A 25,039-nucleotide genomic window follows, 5' to 3' on the forward strand; every position below is an offset into this window, starting at 1 on the left:
TAACAATAGCACCAAAATAAGGACCAGATTTTTTCTGGGTGAAATTCACTCCTCCTGCATAAAGCCCTATGCCTAGAATCTGCGAAGGAAAAGCTGCAGATAGATGTGAAAGCTGCTAAGTTGGCGTGTAAGCACCAGGCTGCGATCTGGACAAGCTTACAGGAGTTAGGTACCCAGCCTCTGCTGAACTCAAAGGAGGTGAGCACCTTTGTTCCTAAAGCTTTTTGGAAAATTCCAGCCCTGTAAAATGTCACGGCCTCTCATTATTTGCTCAGGAATAGCACGTAGATATACATATATATGAATAGTGTCTTGGGTATTGAAAACCTATGCCGGTGAACAGAAGAGCATAGAGCGTGCAGCTTGCCAGCTGTGAAGAAGCAGCAGGCTCACTGAGCTGCGCGGCTCACGCGCCAGGCTGCTGGGTCCTCCTCATAGACCACGCTTGGCTTGTGCCCTCGGGTGACCTTCAGCTCAGCCAGAAGACACGGGGCTGTGAGTTAATTGTTGGCAAACTTTGAACCGCATGGGGTTCAGGTGGAAGGAAGGGCTCTAAGGCAGCCATGTGCACTGGCTGTTCCACCTCACTGGAATGCAGTTTGTGTTGAGGTATGTTTTCTTTGGCTATTTTTTTCTGAAATGTGCAATTACAAACAATAAAACTATTTACATAATTTAAAATGAAATGTCAATGTCAGCTTTTTCTGTCGCAAAATGGAATATTCCTATGTGAATCAGGTGAACTATTTTCCTTGGGGATCAGACACAAAACTGTTTTCAATACAGAGAACAATAAACTCATTACTACAGCTGTACACTTTCTGATCAAGGAGTTTCCCTGTCTTCAGAGGTGATGCTTGTCCCATAGCTCCCGTGTCAGCTGTGTGCCAGGCTTCACAGTAGTTGCTAACCAGCCGGATTCCGTTTGCAGTTGAACCGTGCCATATTACTTTTTGAGGCCTGAAAGGTAATGTTTAGAAGTCATTTCCTGAAAAAGTCTTTTTTTGGCTTTATTCATGCATGTGTTGTGACCTGTATTTCTGCTTTCCTTCTGCTTGAAGCAAACAGTGGGTAGGGAAAGATGAAAATAGAAAGGAGAACGCAACCTGATATCCCATTCATAGACTATCAGAAATGAAAAAGCAAGCTGGCATAAGGAAAGGGAGGAATTTTTATCACGTTTCTAGTAGCCCAAGATATTGCTACTTGTACTATCTGGTAAAAAAAAAATGCCATGTAAAATTTATGAATGGTAATGTAAACTCACCAAAATGGATCAGTCATGACGTTCCTTCCATCAAAGGAGTATATTGGTACATGAATACTGAATTGTCCACCGTTTCCATTAAATATAGATTCCCAGTTATTGAAAAGAATTTCTCCCTGTTACAATTTCAAAGCCACTTTTACAAACAGAACAAATCCAATATCCACATCATACCTGACTTTTATAGACTTATCTATACATCTAAAATCTTATCTGCATTTAAGGGCACTTCCGATGGCGGTTTTCACATCAGTTTCTGCATGATGCTCCCCAACAAACTTGTCTCATTATTGCCTCTATGCTAATAGCTCTCGGATCCGTGCCTTTGCCTCACAGGTGCATCTCTCTTCTGCTGTCACTCCAAGTATTCAGCTTGACCATCTCCATTTCCACTGTCCTTTTTCTCTTAACTGTCTGAGGGGTTGTTTGAAAAATTGCTTATACCTACTGTGGCCACAGAGAAAATATAATCTGTATTGGAGCTTCTGTTGAGGTCACAGTTTTGTGAAAAGTGTTGCAAATGTTCTAGGTAAAAGCTCTGCGTCAGGCTACCTCTCCAACTGCTTTGAAGTTTTTCCAGTCAAAGTTAAATAATATTGTCTTCACAGATTTGTCTCCAAGGCTCTGTATTTGCATGCACTTCTGAGTAGCATCCGTTCAGCATGTTCCAGGCACCACGAGTTATTCCTGTAGGTTTCTTTGGCCGGTTGTTCTGGGAGCCAGCCAATGCTACAGAGTCACTGTTTGTTTTCCTCAGTTTTCGAGCGTGTCTGTCTATGTGAGACCACAAAATGACTCATGCTCTAGACTCTCCCCTCAGTTTTGTTGGGGTAAATCCAGCATCACTCCTAAGCACAGAATTTGCCTTTCTCTTTAGAAATAAGAAAAACAGGCTTCTTAGTCCACTGTGTTCTGTGATCATACTAGAAAGTAGAACATAATAGCTCTTTTTGAGAAGTGAGGATGCACTTTCCCTGCTGATATGAAAAATCTCCAGAAAGCCAGACTTCATACTGCTGCTTTCTCAGCAGCCCGCTCGAAGTAGGCTGTTCTCATAGCTTTGTTTCTACCAGTAGCCTTAGGAGACTGAAAAAAGCAACCCTTGGAAATGCAAAGGAAGTGTGAGACAGTCTGTAACTTTCTACTTTAAAACTTTTTTTTTATTTTATCTTGACCCTGACTCTGAAATATGAAGTGAAGCTGCTTCTTTGTAAAATGCAGTTTGGGTTGAAACTCTCTGCTTTTGCCATTTTCCAAGTTGCACCTACAGCCTACCCTGATATAACAAGCACTACGCGCTCATTTTTACCTTGAGGTTGACTACTGGTAAATGGTATCGGTCTGTTTTCCTGACAACTGTGGCCAAATCTTGCAAATGTGATGAGAGGAAGGCTCGGTAGGTAGACGTCAAACCTGCAAGTTGGGCCTGTTGAAAACACTGAAAATCTGCTCGCATGTCACCAGAAAATGGCAAGTTTAAAGCCACCAGGTGCAGCTGGAGAAAAAAAAAGAAGAAAAGCCATCATGATTTTTAAGTTGATAATACTAGGACATTCCAATGTATCGGAAACAAACTAGATCCCCCTCCTCCTGCCTGCACAAGAACTAGTACCTTCCCTGCCAGGTATGAAAGTTTTTTGCTGCGGTAACATTACATTTCTTAAAGCTATGAGACCCGTAGCAGAAATACCTATTTATCTTTGAACATTAAGGAAACCGTGAAGATTGTATACTCCTAAACCCCAAAATTCTTTTAAAAGCAGCTAATATTTTTAAGCAGATGTCTTGGAGTTGTCACACAAACAAAATCCCAAATCCTACAAGCATGGAAATAGGTAGTATGAAATACTACATACACCATTTAAAAATTCACTGTTATCAAATACAAGAAGTAGCATCCTTAAGTCAAACAGTACAGATGCAAGAACTAATCCCCATTTTTGTTTGTTTGTTTTCAGATGCAACTCAGTTACCTTTCTTCCTTTGTCTAAAAATTTTAAAGTATTTTAAATGATTCTAAAGTGTCTACCTAAACCAAGCAGCACCATGATAGAAAATATTCTAATCAATATTGTAATGATTTGATTCTAACACTATTGTTAACTTAAAAATTACTGTGTGTTGTAGGTACAATCACTAAGTGAAGAGGTATTCCTAACTTAGAATCAGGATTTGGTTTTTCTCTTTGAGATGAGAGAGGGGCTAGGAAGATGAAAACAGATCTGGAGGAAACAATTTAAAATTGTCACTGAGATGTCTAAACCCGTTTAAAAAGTGTATTTGGAAATTTGTAAAGTAAAATCTGTGAATTTGAAGAGGAAACATCACAAATCTCCCTCAAGATGCAAACTGTCATGTTTCAAACCACAGCTGTGCAGTTGCGATACAGATCTCATACTTACTGCTGGTTTTCCGTTGTTCATGTTTGATATTGGACTCAGTGCTGGAAGAGACTGAAATCCCTGTTATTTTAACACATGCAAACAGACATGTTAGGCACGTTACTCAGATCAGAATTTTAGACACCTAATAATTTTCTAAATAAAGCAAACATTGAATCCTGCAGAATCTGAAACTGTCCTGCCTCTGGAAGATAAACCCAAACCGTGTAGCCAGAATACTTTACCTACATATCATCCATGTGGTGTCACATAAACACGTGTTTGAAAGCTGTGCTGGCCAGGGCTGTTTTGTGAGACCCGACTGTGCTCACTCCACAGCGCCCTGCCAGGGCTGGTGTCGGCGCCGGGCGGCACCTGGAGCCCTTCAGAGGAGCAGCCTGCTCTTGGCAGGAGCAGAAGACCAGCTTAGGAAAACTAAGACTGAAAGGGCAAGGAGGATGTGTAAACAGAAAAGGTAGTGGGTGGGAATGTTTCTCAAGGCCTGGGTAATTCCCTTTCCTAAGCAATTAGTGTGTAGAGACCAGAAGGTTGGTGATCTTCAGGGCTGTTTCAGGAACAGCAAAGTTTTCTTCTCTAGTCATGGCAAGTATGAGTAACAAGCCATTGTCTGTACAAGTTGGGAAACTCATGTGGTGTCAGCTGGAGGTTGCAGACAATTTCTTATCACACAAGGTCTAGACATTTTCCCGGTGTACTAAGTGCACCTCTCTCTGACCTACTCTAGGGGTTTTTTTATTTATTTCTGGCCATCTTCCCTCTCGATGCTCCTTCCTAGCCCTCTCTTGCCCTTTCTTTATCTCAGCAGTCAGATCAATTAACCTGTCGTCAACAAGACTGTTCTCTATTCCCTTTGCCACTTCTCGGTTTTCATCCTGTGATTTTTTGGGACAGACAGAGTGTTCACACGCAGGTTGGTGCAATAACTTGCAGAATGGGGTCAGATACAACCTAACAATTGAGGGTTTAGAATAGACCCTCAGCACACTGTGGGGTAAGCTACACGCAGGTGATGATGACATACCCTGAACACAGGCATACAAGGCTATAACTTTTTAAAGGAAACCTGCTTTCCAGAAACACTTTCCTGGGTTTCCTTGGGAGAGGGACCAGGGCTTGATATGACTGACTTCAGTGTTATGAAAAAGAATACTGTTGGTGTTTTGTTGTTGGTTTTTTTTTTTTTTTCTGTAGAAAGCCTGCTTTTTCTGCCTTTTGGAGATGCTGCTTTGTCTCTGTAGTGTTTGGAGTCTCAGAAGCTGATAGAAACAGACGAGTGGCCAGTGTGAACCGACTTGTGAGCTTATGTAGTGGTAGGATACTTATTGTGAACTGACAAGTCTCAGTGGAAAATCATGTTGTGCGGGGATCCGCCAAGTGTATAGCCTGGTTTTGCATGTTTAGGCTGTTTTTCAGAGTCCAATATTTTGTACTCACATGGCTTGATATGGCTGGAGGAGGAAGGCTGTCAGCAGGGATAGGAATTAGCTCGCCAAGCTGAAAGAACCCAAAATGAAAAGCAAACAAAACCATATCATCGTATCTGAACTAAAACAAAGAACCTTTGCACCCATGCTCCTCCACCCCTGTAAAAATATCTGCAACAACTCCACTTTCAGTAAGGGAGTTGGAAAGGATTAGGACATAAGCAATAGTACCTGCAACTTTCTCCATCCGTTTCGAACACGGATAAAAACCTCACTGGTTTCACTCAGATAGATTAGTGTGCCTTCTGCTACCAAATGAACTTTTTCCAACATACCCTCAATGTTTCGGAATGTAGTAACCTGTCAAGTGGGAAAGTGAAACATGCTTCATCAGCCACGCAAAACATTTTGCAAGTTAAATTGTTAAACTGAAGTCTCATTTGAACACATAAATGTCAAGGCTTCTTCCTCAGGAAATGCTCACGGGCAATTTTACGTCATTTCATACAAAAAGCTTCAGTACCATAAATATCTTGCTCCTTTGGCATACCAGCATCATTGTTCTGGGCATTGTAGTAGAACTACACCGGTAGTTAATTTTGCACAGAGATCGCTGCATCTCTACAGTTTGGTGTACTAGATGAAAATGGCAGAGTTCAGAAGAGATTTGGTAAGGCTTATAAATATCACACAGAGTTCTAGATACGTATGCTTCTGTTGTATTTTTCTTAGTGGTGTTGTGATCTCTTGTCTTTAAGGACGTTTTCTTCCATCCCTTCTGTTATGTTTCTAGATGTCGTTAGCTTACAGCAAATATTTTTCAGTTTCTCTTTTATAGATCATCAGGAGGCTTAAGCTGATGTCTGCCAGATGTGGACATTGCACCTGTTACCTCTGCCTTTGTCACCTGAAGATAAGAATACAGTCTTCACTAAGATGGGTTGCTTCTACAGTCTGCTCGATACTTGCAGTTAGTGTAAAATCAGGGGCAAGTTTCTCAAGAGTGTAATTTTTTGACACTTGAGTGTCATTTCTTTCTGATTGCTTCAGTGTCAGAAGGCATATTAATGCTTTGTGAATCAGGAAGACTCTACTGTAGATTCGTGTGTTGGTTTTTAGAGTTGATTTTGACCTAAGTGGGCCTCAATCTCCTTCTGCAACAGCAGCTCCCAGCCTGTAACTACAGTCCTCTACCTTGGGACACCAGTCTTTGAATATCTGTTTCTCCCCTGATCTGTAATCATTATCAGGTCCTGAATTTCTGTGAGAAAAGTCAGTTAGCAGAGGTATGACTCTGGTGGGAAGGCACTGAGAGACTTACACTCAGATTCTTATTAGTTCATTTGGTATGTTGTAGATGATCTGGAGGTCTGCTTGTTTATTAGTACATTCTCAAATGAGTGCCAAAGATATCCAGTGAATTTGCTTTTCTATCATAATGTGAGAATGTGGAAAAGGAAAAAACTGCAATAAGCCACCTCTGCCAGGTTGAATATATTTTTTTTTCAGAAACCATGAATATTTCATTTAGAAATGAACAAGACAGAAGTTTTAGCTGTCATTTTTACTGCACAGATATCTGAGATACAATTCTGATTTGATTTGTGCAGTAAGTAAAGGAAACAAACTTATGTATATTCTCTGGCACAATAATTTTTAGATTTGCTGAGAGAATCTACATTTTTTCTTCTTAGAATCAAAAGACCTGTGTTACTGGGTTTTAATTCAGTAATGTAAAGTGTTTTTTTCATGGAAACTGGGCATTCACTAATTGTTCTAGTGTCTCAACATGTTAAGTTGCCACACTCTTTCAGAGACATTGCTTTGAATGTGGAATATGCACCTTTCCATTACTTCAGCATGCCATCAATCTTTCAGTTTCTTTGAACAGGCTGTTACTAACAAGGCAATGGGCAGACTTCTACTTCTCCTCTTGCTGCTTTTCGCAGCTATATGGATTCCCTGACGAAAAATTATGAGGTTCAGAAAACCAGAAAACATTCTAATAAATAAAAACACAGCTTTCCCTCCTCTCTCAGTGCTACTGATGACCACCAAAAGATTTGAAGCAAGATTTCAATGGCAAACTTCCTTGTTTTGCTGTCTTACCAGATTCCTGGTTGCGGGTGACCCTGGCTCTCCAGGAGGACCTGGTGGCCCAGGCATTGCGGCTGCTAAAATAAAACAAGCATACAATACATATTGAAGGTCATCTTTACTGGGAGAGAAGGTGAGTGACATGAAGACTTAGTGGTGGTGTCTAGGAGTAGTGGGAGCTTTAAATAGCCGTAGGTCTTATGTATCCAAGTTATGAAAAACTCTGTTCAAGCCAACTACAGAAAATGGATTCTAAGGATTTTTTTAAAGCAATGGTGAAACTTAGTCTTTTCTCTGTTATTTGGGAGGTTTCGGTGAACAGAGTGCAATCTGTGGTAGATACTCTGCAAATGAAGAGCCAGATCCATTCAAATCAACCGGACCACTCTTCTGCTAGCTGCATATGGAAAAGGAAGGACTTCTAGCTCATGACCATGTAGGCTTTCAGGGAGTCATTATACCTTTTGCTCTAAAAATAAACAAAAATGAACTTTTCCTTAGATAAAAAATTCACAAGTGTAAGCTCAGCCTACATTTCAAAGCAGCAAGGAATCCTCCAGTGGTATGAACTTGAACTGCTAAGACTGCAGTCCACAACATCTAGTGCCTAGTACCTGTCTCTACTCCAGAACCAAATTTCTTCACCTTGAGCTGAAAGTCCTTGTTTTCTGGAGTAAAACCTTTCTTTTAAGGAAAAGACTTGGACTATGGAAGACTGAAAGCAAGCATCTGGTGCAAATGCATATCATGATAATGGAAGTTTGAAGCTGTTTAGAAGAAGAGCTTCTACACACGGACCCTGCTGAGCATCATGGTGTGTCCCAGCAAGGCTCTGTAGCTTAGATTTGGGCAAATCTTGTATTAACCATAAGTAGAAACTCCTTCTGTAGAGGAAAAGAGAGATGCAAAGTGGGGGCAACAAAATAGGTCCAGGGGTATCCAGGGAAGTACACTAATATACTGCTGGGAGGGAATGTAAAAGGCTCAGTAAGAAGCATGATTCGAAACAGAAAGGCATGATGAGAGCTAGAATGACATGGAAGAAAGAGATCTGTTAGTTGGTGGATAGTTGTCAGACTACGTGAGCATGGGGAAGCCTAGCATGTCCTAGCATGCTGGTGAGTCTGGAGTATGAAACATGCACAAAGAACTGCGAGGTTCAGCTCCTAACCACTCCCCAATTCCTGCCTTGCTGGCCACTTGAAAACGGTGTTCAGCTGCTCTTAGCTATGCAAAGAGTGCTGTAATGCCAAATATGGGCAGAATTGCTCTTCAAAAGTGAAGCAGAAATGAAGGAATGTAGGAATATTGTCAGAAACCGCCCTTTGGAGGAATTTTGGTGAGCACATCTGGTAGCCTTCCCCACAATAACCAGAGTCCACTCATCCACAGCTTACTGCATACAGCAACCAAACAGACTGAAGGAGAGTAACTGAAAAGAAGCATTACTGCCTTCATAATTTTCAAAGGAATCAGGATCACAGAGATCTTCAGTGAAAGTGAAGCTATAGATTCCCCTCTACCCCCAGAAATACGTTCAGTGAAGAAAAAGTATTGCTTGTCTTCTCTTTTATTGTATCTTTCCACTCTGATGTAGCTAGATAGTCTAACTAAAGGAATGTAAGATAAATATAGTTTGAACCAGTCAGTAAAGGCTAACCCTGAGAGCACAGCTGCATTCCAGCGCTTGCAGTTTACTGACCTGTAACCCTCAAATTAGGAGGCTGCAGTTATGCACCAATAAAGCAAGCTATAGCATTCAAAAATAGTTGGTTTTGTGAAACCTAGAGGAGCCTTGAAATCCCCTTTTACAAATCGAAGCATCTATGCTCTGAGGCATTTACAAGGATCCTCCAGAGCAGATCCTTCATGTCAATGGCAGGGGAAAGGCATTCAGTTCTCAGAAGTGCTCAGAGCTGTTTATCTGCAGATAAGCCATCCCGTTTTCCCCATATTGCAGTATGTGAGCCCCATATTACAGTAAGAGCTTTAACAGAGATAACTGTGCCTTGAAGATAGGAAACAAATAAATAAATGTTTTAATAACATTTAGTAAAATGGATATCCATCAGTGTGCTGCCTAAAGAAGCTTCTTACAAAGCAAAGAGGAAAATGTGTAGGAGGAGGGTGAAAACTAATGGCAGAGAGGATAAGCGGCAGTATAGGGATGGAGTATTAATAATAATTTGTTTTGTCTGTCTGGGTCTCTTAGCTAATATTCAGAAGTGCTTAATATAAACTACACAGGAAAAGGCCTGAAGACCTTTATGGACTTTATGGATGCTGAGGATCTGTCCACATTGTGATGATCAGGGACCAATTCTGATACAGCCCTATGTTCCAATGTCGAGCATATTAAGGATTTCTTCCTCAAATACGCTTCAGAGGATGAACCCCCAATTAATAATATTTACTGGATGACAAATTGGAAGTCTCACCTTGTCCCTGGGCAGCTGTATGAATCAGTCTGACCAGGTTCAGGAAATACCTGGAGAGAACAAATGGGAGACAGAGAGGTCTGCTCCCCCAGACCAGCATACTAGAGACACAGGTCTTATGAGGAATCACACTGATGGTTAGTTCTCAGAAATGGAGATCTGTATTAGCTAGACCTGCCCAAATTTTAGGCAGGACACATCTGCATTAGAGCCTCTCTATTTGGTTAACAATTCCCTTCCTGTTAGTACACCATGCTCAGCTGAGGTTAAGGAATTCTTTGCTCCGGTTTTACCTGGCTGATTCCCATACTGCTTACTGTTCCCAGAGGGAGGGTCCGGAGTCACTCTTTCAGACAGACCTGTCAAGTAATGTCAGAGGAGCCCCCATCCACCAGAACCTAGTCCAAGGGCTGGACATTAACAGCATGAGGTTTGTCACTAGCAGACCTGTGACCCAAGGGGAGTTGAAAGCACAAATGTCTTAAACTGTGACACTTGGTTTATAGCCACGTGCTCCCTTTGATGCGAGTTTGAGATAATCCACATGAAGCTCCAGTTCCACCTTGTTTGCAAAGTTCCTCCCCTGATGTGACTCTTTGTGGCACATTTCACTCCTTTTCTAATCCAATAAGTTGAAAATCATTAAGGGTACAGTATCCAGGCCTCCTGAAGTTTTGTTTCTATTCAGCATTGACATAACAACTAGTTTTTAGAAGCTGTTCTGCAGCAGTTTCATGACAGACCTAAACTCTACTATGGGTACTGCCTTTATATTAGAGAATCATAGAATCATTTAGGTTGAAAAAGGTCTTTAAGGTCTTTGAGTCCAACTGTTAACCTAACACTGCCAAGTCCACCACTGAACCATGTCCCTCAGCACCACATCTACATGTCTTTTAAATACCTCCAGGGATGGTGACTCCACCACTTCCCTGGGCAGCCTGTTCCAGGGCTTGACAACCTTTTCAGTGAAGAAATTTTTCCTAATGTCCGATCTAAACCTACCCTGGCACTTGTTTCTTGGGAAAAGAGACCAACCCCCACCTCACTCCAGCCTCCTCTCAGGCAGCTGCAGAGAGCGATCAGGTCTCCCCTCAGCCTCCTCTTCTCCAGGCTGAACACCCCCAGTTCCCTCAGCCGCTCCTCACAGACCTGTTCTCCAGACCTCTCACCAGCTTCATTGCCCTTCTCTGGACCCTCTCCAGAACCTCAACATCTTTCCTATACTGTGACGCCTAAAACTGGACACAGCACTCACGGTGTGGTCTGACCAGTGCTGAGTACAGGGGCACGATCCCCTCCCTGCTGCTGCTGGCCACCCCATGGCTGACACAGGCCAGGGTGCTGGTGGCCTTCTTGCCCACCTGGGCACACTGCTGGCTCATGTCCAGCCGGCTGTCGACCAGCACCCCCAGGTCCCTCTCTGCCGGGCAGCTCTCCAGCCACTCCTCCCCAGCCTGCAGCGCTGCTGGGGTTGGTGTGACCCAAGGGCAGGACCCGGCACTTGGCCTTCCTGAACCTCATACAGCTGGCATCGGCCCAGCGATCCAGCCTGGCCAGATCCCTCTGCAGAGCCGCTCTGCTTTCCAGCAGATCAATGCTCCCAGCCAGCTTGGTGTCATCTTCAAGCTCCCTGAGGGAGCACTGCATCCCCTCATCCAGATTGTTGATAAAGATATTAAACAAGACTGGCCCCAGTACCGAGCCCTGGGGAGCACCACTGGTGATGGGCTGCCAGCTGGATTGAACTCCATTAACCACAAGAAGAGCATCTTGGCCCACATTAACATCTTCCCAAATTTACCCAACTACTCACTTTGACTGATTTTGCAAAGCTCTCAAGGCAGCTTGTCTCCCTTACGCAGATTTTCTCCCAGCAACAGCCACCGCCACAGCGAGGTTTTTCATGCAGCAGTGCTCCCATGGCACTAGTCAGCAAAAAATCTTTGCAGATAAATTGTCCCTTTTGTGCTCCCAGTTCTGACTCACCCCCCAGGAGAAATGGGTGGAGGGCAGGAGGAGAGAGGGGTCCAGGTGTGCAGAGTGGATGGGCAGATGGAAGAACAGGTATGTAAAGGGAGCAGCAGTGCGTGGGGGGGGGGATGTGGAGGTGTGGGTGCATGCCTACGCATTCGCATATACAGTGGAAAGCAAAATCACACCCTCTCACCTGAGCTGTATATTGCAGGGGGTCCTGGTGGGCCTGGCGGGCCAGGTGGGCCAGGAGGTCCAATTTTTCCATAACCTGGTAAGCCGGGTAGACCAGGTAACCCTGGAGGTCCTCGGGGTCCAACAACTGAATCCCCTTTTGGTCCCTATCAGAGATAAAAAGTGTTTCTTTGAAGGTATCAGTGTCACTGCTGCAGGGCCTTCACCTCTGGTGGCAACATTTTCTGAAGGCCTGCAACCACTACACTCTTTAGACATGAGTCTGTAGGTAATTTTCTTCAAGGAGGCATGGAGATGGAATATCCATGGAATATAATAGAAAATGAAATATTTGACCGTATACTGAACTAAATTCAACAACTGAAGTTTCAGAAAGCTTTCTGAAAGTTCTTGCATCTGTTCCTGAATAGCTGATATCAGCAAAACTCCTGGCAGTACTGTCAAAGTCCTGCATCTCAGCTCTGCTTGTGCTGAGACTGCTTGCTTTGATGTGCTTATAAGATAAGAGTTTGCCTGAAGGTACATGGTGGAAAGTTTTAACATAAAGTGTGTTTATGCAGGGTGTATGTCTCATGATGAATGTTGTCTTCTCCTTCGTGTGATCAAATGTCAGCTCATACCCCTTAAACTCTCCAGCTGCCAGTCTTCCAGATTAAAAAGGCTCCAACTCTCTGTGTTTCCCGTTCAGCAGTGTATCCTCAGCCTAAGAGGAGGGCCTGTGCTCCCTGTGCTCAGACTGGCTTGCATACACGGAACAGTTTTTGGACCCTGGACTAGGAGAGATCAGCCTCTGATGGATCTCAGCTGTGCCATTCAACTCCTTCTTGCCAGCGGAACAGTTTCTAAACAGGGAGATGGTTCTCAGCAGTGTGGAATAGCACCAAGGGGATTTGTGAAGGTGGGCTTGCTAAGGTAATGCTTCATCCTCAGCTTCATCCTCATCACCCATTCATGCTCCTTGGAACAGAATATGACAACAGAGCAATGCAATGCACACATTTGTTGCCAGATCTCAGGCATAAACTAGTTTCCAAAGAATTAGTGTGTTTGATTCCAAAGCAGCTGTGGTGGCAATTACCAGAAAATAAAACACCTAGGTAGAAATTAGACAGTAGATGGATTTTACAGGAATTATCCAAATGGGTACACACTAGACTTTTCATTCATGATTTCGGATTACTGGAATAGAAAATAAGGTTAATTATTTAGATGACAAATAATTTTCCAGTCAGCCTTTGTCTAACTTTGTATAGCCTGTTTTGGCCTTTATGGGGATATAAGTAGTAGTGTCACAAGTTATAGGTAGTGCCTTGATTTGTAATGCTGTTAATAGCGTGAATCCACACACTGATGTAGCTGCATTAGACAGCCGAGCATAACATTACATCGATTTTTCATAGCAAATGAATTCTGTGCACAACAGTGAAGTGTCTGTGTTCACGCCTAATGCAGCCCTCTCATACTCACCTAATAGTTAGCATATGAGTTCTTGTGTAGGTCTTAACATCATCTTGTCTTTCGTCTCTTTTTAGTGCCTTCTAGATTAAAACAACGGGTACCCACAAATATTCCTATTCTAAAACTTGTGTGACTTACAACTAATCCTGGTCTTCCAGGTGGTCCAGGAGGTCCTGTCAGAAAAAACCCTCCATTTGGTTCTCCTTTTTCTCCTTTTACACCAGTGACTCCGTTGTCTCCTTTTTCACCCTTTAAAGAGAATATATTTTAAAACATTGAGCTGAAGTGGTATCAGAGCTCTATGTACTGATCTTTTAAAGTTACATGAAATCTCTGAGCTTAATAAAGAAAAGCATCTGCTTAAAATCTTTTTGACATGTCCTTCTGCAGTGATATGGAACGAAAAGGAATGCTCTCTATTGAGGCTGCAAGGCTCTCTCAGGACGGGGGCTAGGGGAGGTGGTGTTAGGTGGAGGCAGAGGAAATGCCTCTGTTGCTGTGTCCTGCTGCTCTATCCAGCAAAATCGTGTTCTGTGCTGTAGCTGAAGGCAAAGAGAAAGTTGGGGGAGGCATAAAAGCCTGGCTTTCTGATTTTCTTTGTCATCAAGGAAAAACTAAAGCGAGATTGACGTGGAATGGACAGATACTTAAAAGTCTGAGGCAAAGTGAAGATTACTGTGCATAGGATGAGAGAGAAGGGCAGGGGTGTGTATCAGGATGACAGAAGAGACACCACACAAAATTGCAGGCGCTTTGAACTGCATGTCTTCTCCTGTCCTTCATCGTTGCTCATCAGTTAGTTTGGGGGGAACAGGGTGATACATAAGAAGAAGCATTTAAATACTTGGTCATTATCTCTCTGTGCAAAATGAGCCACCGTAATTGTAGGTTCGTCCTCACATGATTTCCTTCTGTTTGTCTGCTGTTTTTTTTTCTTTCAACTTTTTTGGTCTACTTTGTTTCACCTTTCTGAGAAACCAACCTGTGAATAGAAGAGGCAAAGGGCAAAGCAAGAATGGCAGGTAGATGCAGAAAGTCAGGAGAGATGGCTACGTGTAGCTCTTCCTCTGACTTTTCTCCCTTTTAGTTTCCTAGTAAACAGGACTGTAAAGCTTTCTGTATGGCATGCCATTTTGCAGAGATGAAGGACTGGATGAAAAATTAGTTCTTTGTAGCTAAAGCTGTAAAGCTACAGACACTACTCTGTAAGATCAAAGAAGCTGTATCAGCTCTGCCATGCGTGCGAGGGGCACTGTAAGTCATAGGAATCACTTAGGTGCACTCAGCCAAGCAGAAACAAAATCTGAAAATCAGAGGGCACTAGGAGTCCTTCAAGGAAAGTGACAGAACACTGCTTTTGGTGGCATCATTAAATGACAACTTGATTAAATGTTTCAGATCTTCTACTGATAAAGAGCCTTGTTAACTTAAAAACATTTAAAATAATACTGCACTGGTATTGATTTTTGTCACTTGAAGCAGTCAGGAGAATAACGGGACAGAGAGAGACCAAACACATCAAGGTATGGCTACACTTTCTGGTAAAAGATTCCAGGAAAAGTACTTTCCATTGCTTTAACTTATTTATTCAGTGTGCTTAAAAGATAAATAGTGTTAGACAGAAGTGATTTTTTCTCACCCATGTGTTAATTTTTGCTAAATTTTTCTAGAAGCCCTTTAGGTAATGGATGTCTCTTACCTGAGCTGGCATAGAAACAAAGCCATTCATTTATGGCAGATAATTCATACCAACTTATGTTAGGTAACAGTGAATTATGACTCACTTTAATACCACTGGGATGGTAAAAAGCCTCAGTAATAAAGTTTTTTCAAAAGTAATTCTTATATAATACTGACATCTGCTATCTCTATACTTGCAATAAACTTGTCTATGCAGTTGGAGTTGAAGAAATTAATATAATTTGTAATTGCTGATGCTTTTATCAGTTCTGTGTATTTCACCATGCTATACTATTTTATGCTTAATTTATGGAAAGTACACTTTAAAAAAGGCTTAACAGAACTCAAACACAAATGGGATATAATTACCTTTATGCTATTAATAAAGTGGCTGAAATATGATGGAGGCAGAGGTGGACCTGAAAAAAGAAGAAATACAATAAAGTACAATAATTATCTGTAATTTTCTTTTTAAACCGCTGCTTTCGATATTACTGGTTTAGGATTTAGAAGGAAAACTATTTACAATAATAACATTAACCTTTAAATCTAACAGATATTTTTAATTTGGTTTCCCAACAAAGCAAGGCTCACATGCCCTAACTTGTCTGTCATTCCTCCACCTTAATGCCTTCTGAATCTGATTGTGAATATCAGACAAATTTGAAAGCAAACAAGGCTCAAAGATGAAAAATTCCCAGTTTTCCGAAGATATGGCAGCTGGGCAGAGGGTGAAAGAGAAGCGTCCCAATTAACCCCTTTGATGGAAACCAAGGTAAAAGAAAAGCTTTCCATATGTTTTGCAAGCAGCGAAGCAGCGGCGGGGGGGCAGTCAGTAGTTGTGTTATCTTTCGTGCAAGAGCAGTACCACGTCTGACAAGAGAAACTGTTGTTACTGCCACGCTGCTGCCCATAGATCAATTGTTCCTTGACGTTTTTCTGCAACAAAACCCAACACCAGTATCAATGGTTACATCACCTGTGTTGTGTTGTTTGACAGTGGTGGTCAGCCAAAGCTGTCAAGCCAGCACACGAAGTCTAAAAGGCCTTCAAACATGCTCTGTTTGGCGTACACTTGGAAAAAAGACTGTTTTACTGCTGCCCTTGACAGCTCAATTAATTTTCTTCATATGTATTCTGATTAATTTTTGAGATCTTTGGGTCCAACCCTATGCCAGCCATAGGACTCAGATCTCAGTATGATGTCTCAGACACAATTAAGCCAAGCAGACATTGTATACACCTGTACTCTGGGGTCAAAATGTCTTCCCACTATGGCAGATATATTAATTTTATTCTGACCCTGCCAATTATAGCTCGCTGCAGTGATTTGCTTGATCCATGTGAAGGGAACAGACAGTACTACTCATTATACTCATCAGTGACCTGGATGAGGGAACAGAGGGCACTGTCAGCAAGTTTGCTGATGACACGAGACTGGGAGGAGTGGCTGACACCCCAGCAGGCTGTGCTGCCGTTCAGCGAGACCTGGGCAGGCTGGAGAGCTGGGGGGGGGGAGACATTTAATGAACTACAATGAGGGCAAGTGTTGAGTCTTGCATCTGGGAGAGACCAACCCCATGTCCCAGTCTAGGCTGGGGACTGAGCTGTTAGAGAGCAGCGTAGGGGAAAGGGACCTGGGGGTCCTGGTGGGCAGGAGGGTGCCCATGAGCCAGCAATGTGCCCTCGTGGCCAAGAAGGCCAGTGGCATCCTGGGGTGTATGAGAAGGGCTGTGGTCAGTAGGTGGAGAGAGGTTCTCCTCCCCCTCTGCTCTGCCCCGGTGAGACCCCATCTGGAACAGTGTGTCCAGTTCTGGGCCCCTCAGTTCAGGAAGGACGGGGAACTGCTGGAAAGAGTCCAGCGCAGAGCCACAAAGGTGATGGAGGGGGTGGAACATCTCCCTCACGATGAAAGGCTGAGGGAGCTGGGTCTCTTGAGCTTGGAGAAGAGGAGACTGAGGGGTGACCTCATCAAGGTTTATAAATACGTAAAGGGCAAGTGTCAGGAGGATGGAGCCGGGCTCTTCTCGGTGATGGCCAATGACAGGACAAGGGGCAACAGGTGCAAGCTGGAGCACAGGAGGTTCCACATGAACATAAGGAAGAACTTTTTCCCTGTGAGGGTGACAGAGCCCTGGCACAGGCTGCCCAGAGAGGTGGTGGAGTCTCCTTCTCTGGACACATTCAAAACCCGCCTGGACACATTCCTGTGTGACTTACTCCAGGTGGTCCTGCTCTGGCAGGGGGTTGGACTAGATGATCTTTTGAGGTCCCTTCCAACCCCTGACGTTCTGTGACTCTGTGATTTTGTGATTCTGTGTGCCCTTTCTCAGATGTTGCTTAGGTAACAGTGCTTTAAAAATCTCTACACTGGGCAATATCTGAGTCCTTCCTAGGATGACAAGCAAGCAGACTGGGCCTCGGCAAGGTACGTGGGGAAGAGGGAGGTCACCACTCGAAGTGAAAGTCAAAAATCTGTGATAGGGAACCAGTAGGCTCTACCTACGCTGGTAGGTAAACTGTATTAGACCAGTTCCTCAGCCCTGAGGTACAGTGGTGCAGCTTCCATCCATACAGCTAAACTGTCCTCCTCACTCCCAAAGCATGAGAGACTTATCCACGCAGCCTATTGCACCAATCGCTGGCTTAAGCTATCCCCCAGACCATCCTCTTCTCTGGGAAAGTGTTACCTGTTGTAAGCCAAACCCAGGCCAGGAAACATGGGAACACAGTGCAGGACAATTATCCTCCGTGTCCTGAATCTGTTTGGTTTACTAGCACACACAGCCAGAGAAATTCGCCTGACATGGCTTCTCAGCAGGAAACCTAGTGCAGTCCCCTTCTGTAGACATACAGTGGAGGGCTGGTAGGCAATTTTTGGCAGGATCTTTCGGGATCTTAACACTAGCCAGAGGGAAACATACTTTGTTGTGTGGTTTCTGCTAGTAGACCACATATTTTCATTTCAGTTTGTTTTCAGATGTTGCTGAAACAGACTAACAGCACTTTGCATGTTCATAACAAATGGCAAAATCATGCCCTCCCAATGATCACCAAGTCACAGAACTTCGCTGAGCTTTCTTTTAGAAAATGGGAAGCTACGCTACTTTCAGATCTGGAATCAGATCTAGAAATCAACTTAGCACCTCACTGATTTTTCTTTAGCTCCACTCCTTCCAGGATTCACAGAGAAAAGGGTGAAACTTCTTCATACAGAGAAGAAGGTCTCAGGACAAACCAACAGGCCAAAAGGTGGATTTGGATGAGTGAAACTTGTCCAGAATGCCAGATTGGTCTTTTGGGGAATGACCCACAGGAAGGAAGGGGCTTGACTATGGTCAAGGGCCAGAACACTGCATTTTTGATTAGCACATCTCAGCCTTAGGCAACAGCTTCTGCGACTATGATACAGTGAAGTCTCCTCCTCGCTTTCTAAAGGTGTTTTCTTACAAGGCTCCAGACTGTGTTCTTCCAGCCAGAAGCACTGGGGTTGTACTGGAGCATTGCAGACGTGCTTGGAACGCAGCACCTCTGCTCTGTTACTTACTGCACCTGCCTCTACTACAGAGGTTACAGAGTGTGGCCTGCCATTCACCCATTTTTTGTGTTGGCTTGGTATCGTTTTTGCATGGTATCAATTGACAGAGCCTGTTTGTAAGGTTGAAGAGGGGACATTTTGTGAAAAGACAAAACAAATCCGCTGCGTGGACAAGTACCACAGTCCGGAAACCTTTTCTGATTGCTGGAACTCAACAGATACTTGTTGAAGGAGCTTCAGCCACATGTTCCTCAGAGGAGGTTTTGAAAAATTCCTGTACTTTAATCATGTTCCACGACCCTGCAACTTCTGGCTTGTGAATTTGCACTGTCCATGATTATGTGGATATTTGTGAGACCTAGAGAACTGTTTTGTATGAAATAATATTTTAGCAACTGCAACAACAAGCAAGAACCAAACAAATATTTTTTAGAGCAGCAACAGAACTGGTCTTAGTTTACATATTCTAATTTCACAATATATTGAAGCTGGTTGATCTCTTTGGATTCCATTGGCAAACAAATGAATAAATCTCTGTTATTTTAGGAGAAAGGTGAAGTCAGTTTTCAGTTCAACCAGAATTCTTGTGTTATTTTCACCATCCTTCGCTAGCTGCAGTTTTATGACAAGACCATAATCATAATCCTCTCCTTCTGAAGCACCTGAAACCATCAGGCATAGCCAAAAACATTTGTAGGACATGAACTTGCATTAAATATGGAACCTGGGTGGGAACAGACATGTTCATGGTGGATAAACCAGCACAGAGAGAAAATTTTCTTAATTTCTGTTTAGGAATGCTTCTTGCTGCTTCTTTTTACAAGTTTATTGATGACTAGGAAACACTAACTACTTATTTTAAGGCACTGGATATTGATCAGAATAAAATTAATGAGAACAAGACAAGAAAACAGATTTTGCTAGAACAAACAGATGTCCTCTTTAAAATAACCAAAATATCATCTTCAGTCAACAGAAATGTGTCTTTGGAACAAAGACAGAAATATCCGTGTAGATGTAGCATTATATTTATTATCAACGTATTAGAGGACAAATATTTTAGGTATGTTATAGCAACATTAATTTGATATACTGCTGCTTCTGTTTCAGATGATTTCTGGCACTGACAAAAGCTTTATCTCAGTATACGAGATTTCAAAAACTCTATAGAAAAGGAAGAGATTGTAATAGCAATCTTTTCAAACAGATGCTTGTTTCAGTAACTATTTTTGAATGTGTAAGAATTAGCAATGTGTATCAACTTCTTGATAGAGAAAAGTAAATCTTTGGTGAGGAACATCTGTTATGATGCTCCTACCACAAGTGAATTAGAATTTTTAGTTGACACAGACTTTTCGTGATTATCGCAAATAAAGCATAGAATATTAAGAAGTCGATTGAAATGGAGATCATCTAGTTCCACCTCCTGCTGGAAGTGGGACCGTCACCAGCAAATGACTGCCTTGAACTCAGAATGCAGAGGTGTGTTATCCTGAAATGGGAAGCACTGCATTTTAGCCCAGCTGGCTCAAAAAGATGGACAACAAAATCATCTCTCAGGAAGTGGACAAGATGTTCTTCTAAGATTCCAAAAAATCTCTGACCAGACAGTTAGGTTTCAGTATCTATTCCTGTCCTTAACACATCCATAATGCTCACAAATGTGCAGTACAGATACTTCTTTTCAGAAGACATTTTTTATAACATTATGGGCTTTGTTGTTCTGTGTGTCAGTTCATCAAGGAACCTAGGTATAACTCTTCAGGCAGGTAAGGCTGCAGGGGTGAGTATCAAAGTACTTTGTTGAATTGATTTTTGAGTTAAACATTTATTCCTTCACAGGATGTCAATGACATATCAGACATAGTATACCTGGTGGTCCTGGAGCACCTCTGTCTCCCTTTTCTCCTTTTAACACTGCTGAGCTGCGCAGCCCCCAGGAATCTCTGTTTGGTTTAGCACCTGCCATAAAAGCATCACAAATTCATGAGAACTTGCAAACAGCAGAGACTATTGCAGCGACAACCAAACCCCCGAAAGTGAGAGCAGAGTTTTCCATACCCATGGGGCACGTGGCTCCAGTCCCTGTGTGCTTGTCTCACTCTCCTCATGAACAGTGAATGGCTTGCCTCATTGTCCTCTCTTATCATCCCCAACATGTGCAAGACAATCTCTCTCTTACTCTTATGGGTCAGTCTTCCCTTCCCTAACCACGTAGCCTAAGACCCTCGGAACAAACCTGTCCTCGTTGTATTTGTGAATTCCACTGGGGCAAGTGTAGTGACAGTGCCTGAGTTATGGCTTTGCATTTGATGCCACATCCTCTGCTATCTCCAGACTCCAAAACAAACCAGTAAATGATAATATCGGCAACTGTGAATGTCAAAAATGCTATCGTTTATTGTTCCTTCATGTCATAAAAGCATTAATAATGAAGTAAATGTTCTCTGAGAACAGAAATGCTTTTACCATAATTTTCCATCCAGGTGAGCTAAGGGTAGAGTTGCACCAGAATACATTCGGATAAATTGGTTTGGATAAATAAAATAAATAGGATAAATTGCTATTTTTCCAGATATTATTCAGCTTTCATGGTAACCTTACCCTATAAAATACCTGGGTAAAATGACCCCTGAGTATTTGGATGTCTTAGGTCTGGTTTCTCTCTTTGTTCATTTGAGCAGTTTCTAATATCTTTGCAAAATTCATGTAAAATAACATCATTCTGTCACAGTAACATCTTATAGCCACTTCCCTCAGGTAGAAATGCCTTTTCAAGTTTAAGGTGAGGTGGTACTACTCTGAATTATGAGCAGGAAAGGTGCTGAAGTACAATGACAAGCAGATATAAGACACATCTCTTGAAGTAATTTTTAATGGTTCACTGCCTGTGGTATTTTCAGCCCCTGTGGTCAGCTGTGTTCTATGCTGGGAGTCAGTGGGTCACTAAGAACACTGTCTCTTTTCTAACCTGATCTAATTATATCTGTGACTTTCACTGGGGCGAACACAGTGAAGCAACCTCTTGCTTGGGTACCCAGTCTGTGCTCAATGACCTGGTGCCACTTATAAATAAGACTTTATTGGTAAGAAATAAATAAAGGCTTTATTGGTAAGAAAGCCTTCATTTGAAAAATAGTTACAGCATTTTTCCTGCTTCTAGTTGTGCGGAATGGCTACAAGTACAGAAGAATGGGATGGACTTCTTCCCTTTCAAAGCCCCGTGGCACAATAGAACTTTCCAGACAGTTCCTCTCTGCCCTTCTCTTTTGTCTTTCAGCCATGAGAGGTGAAAGCTGGTTGTACACCCATGGGTCTTGATCTGTTTGGTGACTCAGCCCCCAGCTGGGAACCCACATTCAAACACTTATGAACAGTGGGGCCTCATTTTATGTTGCACTGAGGCCAATCACAGAATCTCTCAGGTGTGCAGTTTGACAGTTTTCCTAGTTGTCAGCTGAACCCTAACTGTCCAACTTTGACATCTTCAGAGGTATTTTCCAGGCAGATTTCTAGTCCAGTCATCAGTATTTTAGGTCGTCTTAAAATGTTGAGACCAATACAGAGCTTATACAAGCAAAGCTCTGACTTTCTTCAAGATAGCTTCGTTTACTACTTACTGCGTGCACTCTTACCCCTTATTCTGATCTCTCGTACTCTTTTCCTTCTCTTCTTTTCTTTTTCTATTTGGATCAAGGTGTCCTGGTCTTTCCAAGTGTCTAATTCATTGCTGAGAGGAGCTGTTCCAGTTGCTAATACCAGTCCACTGCCTACTCTCTAGACCATGCTAGAGAACTGGTCCACAGATAGCTGTCTCTGGTATCAGTCACTCAGAGAAGGGAAGTGTTTTTGTCACCAATAGTCAAACACTGGAGGAATGAGACCACCTGGTCCCATACCTGGGATGTAGTATCAGGTGGACTTTAGGATTTGCATCTTAGGAACATTGCCAGAGCAGACAATGATGATTTGGCACAGCCATATGTGACACCTCTATCTCTGATGGCGGACTTTTAAGATTAGATCTTGCAGAAACTGTATTGCACTGCTTAGGCTCATTTGTTCGTTGGCCTACAAGTTGAGACTGGTCCAAGATATGATCTTACAGTTTCACCAGAAAAAGAAACAAGAGCACCTTTTTCCCCCCCAAAACAGTTATGCAATAGCCAAGAAAAAACAAAAAGAACCTAATTAAGAAAAAGAAAAAGCTTATTTAAACCGAAGTACAATAAAATAGTTACTCACCATGGACATTAAGAGCTTCTGGAGTTCCAGGGTAAGGAGTGCTCACCTACAGACAAAGAAATCTATTAAAAATTATCCATACACATTAACCAATGGAAGTGCATTACTTGGTGTGACTGAAAAGCCTGGAAAATTTGCATGCTATCACAGTTAATATTATAAAAACATTCTGGGATTATCTCCAGTTTGACAAGGACCAAGTATTAGCTGATGAAGCTTTTTTCAGGATTATGCTCTCTCGAACATGCATCATGCTTTCAGCAGGAGGGTAACAACATGCATTTTGGAGGCATCAGCAAATCCTACTCTCAGTCATGCCAGTGAAGCATCAGAAAACTTGTTCTCCAAGAACAATTCTGAATTTACATCACTATTGGCTGTGCCTACTGTCTGATGACCAATGCTCCAGATGCATTGAGACCACAACTGGGAAGCTGAAGTCTATCCTGTTCTGACACCAACCACCTCTAACGGTGGACATGCTACTTACCTCTACTGCCTGTCTTCAAAATAGGGACAGTGCAGGAATTAAAATGTGGCACAGTGCTTGGAAACGGACAGATCTTAGTACTAGCTAGTACTATTCATATGAATCTAAGCAAGCATATTAAAAAAATTGAAGGTGCTGCATCTGGCTAATCCTGTAGTATTAGCTCTTAGAACTCTTACTCACATGGATAGCTCCATTAACTTCAGAAGTTCAGTTCACATGAGGAAAACTTGTGGGATTCAGTCTGTAGTTCTTTATCGATATTCATTTATGTAGGCATGTACAGCAGACTTCTTATCTATAAACTTGGATAGGTTTAGGAGATTATTCACAAATGTAGGACAAATCTGTCTAGCATACTAGATGCACGAAGAGGTGTTTATAAGTACAGGTTTCTATTACTTGTGCACATAAAAGTTACTGCTATTATTCGCTGTAACCTTCTTGACAAGTCACTTTTTATTATCATCTGAAACTCAGCTAAAATAGGCTTGTATTGTTTAAGTCATTCTACAGAGAATCACAGGAGAGTTGAGGTTGGAAGGCATCTCTGGAGGTTGTCTAGCCCAAAGCAGGATCGAGTCCATCAGGTTGCTCAGGGCCTCATCCAGTCAGATTTCAGAGGGGAGGCTGACTAAGCCATGTGTGATTATGGACGTACGTGATTAACGTACAAGAATGTTGTATGGTGGGAAAGGCCAGATTTAAGGGAGGAATTCAGAGAAGTAAAAACATGGTGCCTGGAGGTGGTAGGCCAAAGCCATAGAAATGTCAGATTACCATAGAGTAATGACTATTTATCATCAGTTAACAGAAAGTTCCATAAGCTGGGATACATCTTGCTTCAGCAGTAAGGGTGGGGTAATGACGAGTATCAGTGCATCTAGTATAGTTGTAAGTCAAGAGCTTCTTCTGTAAAATAAATGAAAAAGAACTGGAATGGGAATTGAAGGAGGGGGCACAACACTATTTTGGGCTATACTGTCTGACAGGAAAGCAGAACAGCCATACTGCACGCTGCGCTATTCAGGGGAGGACTGCAGCTCTCAAAGACAAAATCCTTTCCAAGTACCTAACCCGCGGCTTAACAGTCCAATAAAGGCTGAGAGAAAGTACTTCCAGGACTGAACTCTGTTCGCAGGTTGCTGTAGGAAGTAATTTCCATGATTCATTAAATGAGAATTGCAGCGGGGGTTCTGAAAATATAAACCCCATCTCCTTTCTTTTGAGGCTGTGTGTGGAATTGCAGGTCCTTTGAAGGTAATGGGGGCTTTGTCATGCCCTTTGGAAAGCAGGGGCAGAGCTTTACCTGCTGCCGTTCTTGAGATAGGTAGTGAATAGACTGCATTTGAGGGTCAAATAAAGAACTTGATCTCTCTTTTCTGACGCATTTTCATGCTGCAGTGAACTACATAACAAGTCTTATTATGGACAGGGAAATTGAAAACGGCTAAAGACATGGAGACAGTATTTATATATACCTCTGAAAAACGTGTGTACATGTATATATGAACAATCAGCTCCCCAAAGCAACTCTTAAACTGTGCAAACCCAGGCTTTGAAAGGCATTAAAAGTGTTAGGACAATAAGTAATCAAAGTGCTTTAAGCAAAAGGGTCTAGTGTTTCGTGTACTGGTATATATTTTATAAATGGATAATTTGGGATATCTAAACCCTTCAAAATCTGTTATCTTGAAGACTAGGTAAAACACATCTCTGGTGCAAAGCAGAAGACAGGGGAGAAAAGCTGCAAAGCTACTGTGGTTACGTATGCAGCTACTTTGGTTATGTACTGTCACGGCCATGCAGTTTGCTGAGAGCGGGTTCTGTG

At 42.5% G+C, this 25,039-nt stretch overlaps 1 protein-coding gene across 1 annotated transcript in view; it reads right to left on the minus strand.

Moving 5' to 3' along the window:
* Positions 1-554: 554 nt before the first annotated feature.
* The window catches only part of LOC104346162 (collagen alpha-1(XV) chain), a 149,223-nt gene continuing 124,738 nt past the window's right edge, over positions 555-25,039 (minus strand). Inside the window, exons 31-42 of the mRNA XM_086472481.1 lie at positions 22,719-22,764; positions 20,346-20,435; positions 15,305-15,354; positions 13,394-13,504; positions 11,799-11,943; positions 7,203-7,267; positions 5,325-5,453; positions 5,104-5,163; positions 3,670-3,729; positions 2,577-2,762; positions 1,268-1,383; positions 555-960 (exon numbers count right to left, since the gene is read on the minus strand). Coding sequence (XP_086328607.1) covers positions 744-960; positions 1,268-1,383; positions 2,577-2,762; positions 3,670-3,729; positions 5,104-5,163; positions 5,325-5,453; positions 7,203-7,267; positions 11,799-11,943; positions 13,394-13,504; positions 15,305-15,354; positions 20,346-20,435; positions 22,719-22,764 — 1,275 coding nt within the window. The 3' untranslated portion in view covers positions 555-743. The remainder of the gene's footprint in view (positions 961-1,267; positions 1,384-2,576; positions 2,763-3,669; positions 3,730-5,103; positions 5,164-5,324; positions 5,454-7,202; positions 7,268-11,798; positions 11,944-13,393; positions 13,505-15,304; positions 15,355-20,345; positions 20,436-22,718; positions 22,765-25,039) is intronic.

Source organism: Leptosomus discolor, chromosome 13 (genome assembly GCF_034619465.1).
Source record: "Leptosomus discolor isolate bLepDis1 chromosome 13, bLepDis1.hap2, whole genome shotgun sequence".
Classification (NCBI taxonomy): Eukaryota; Metazoa; Chordata; class Aves; order Leptosomiformes; family Leptosomidae; genus Leptosomus; species Leptosomus discolor.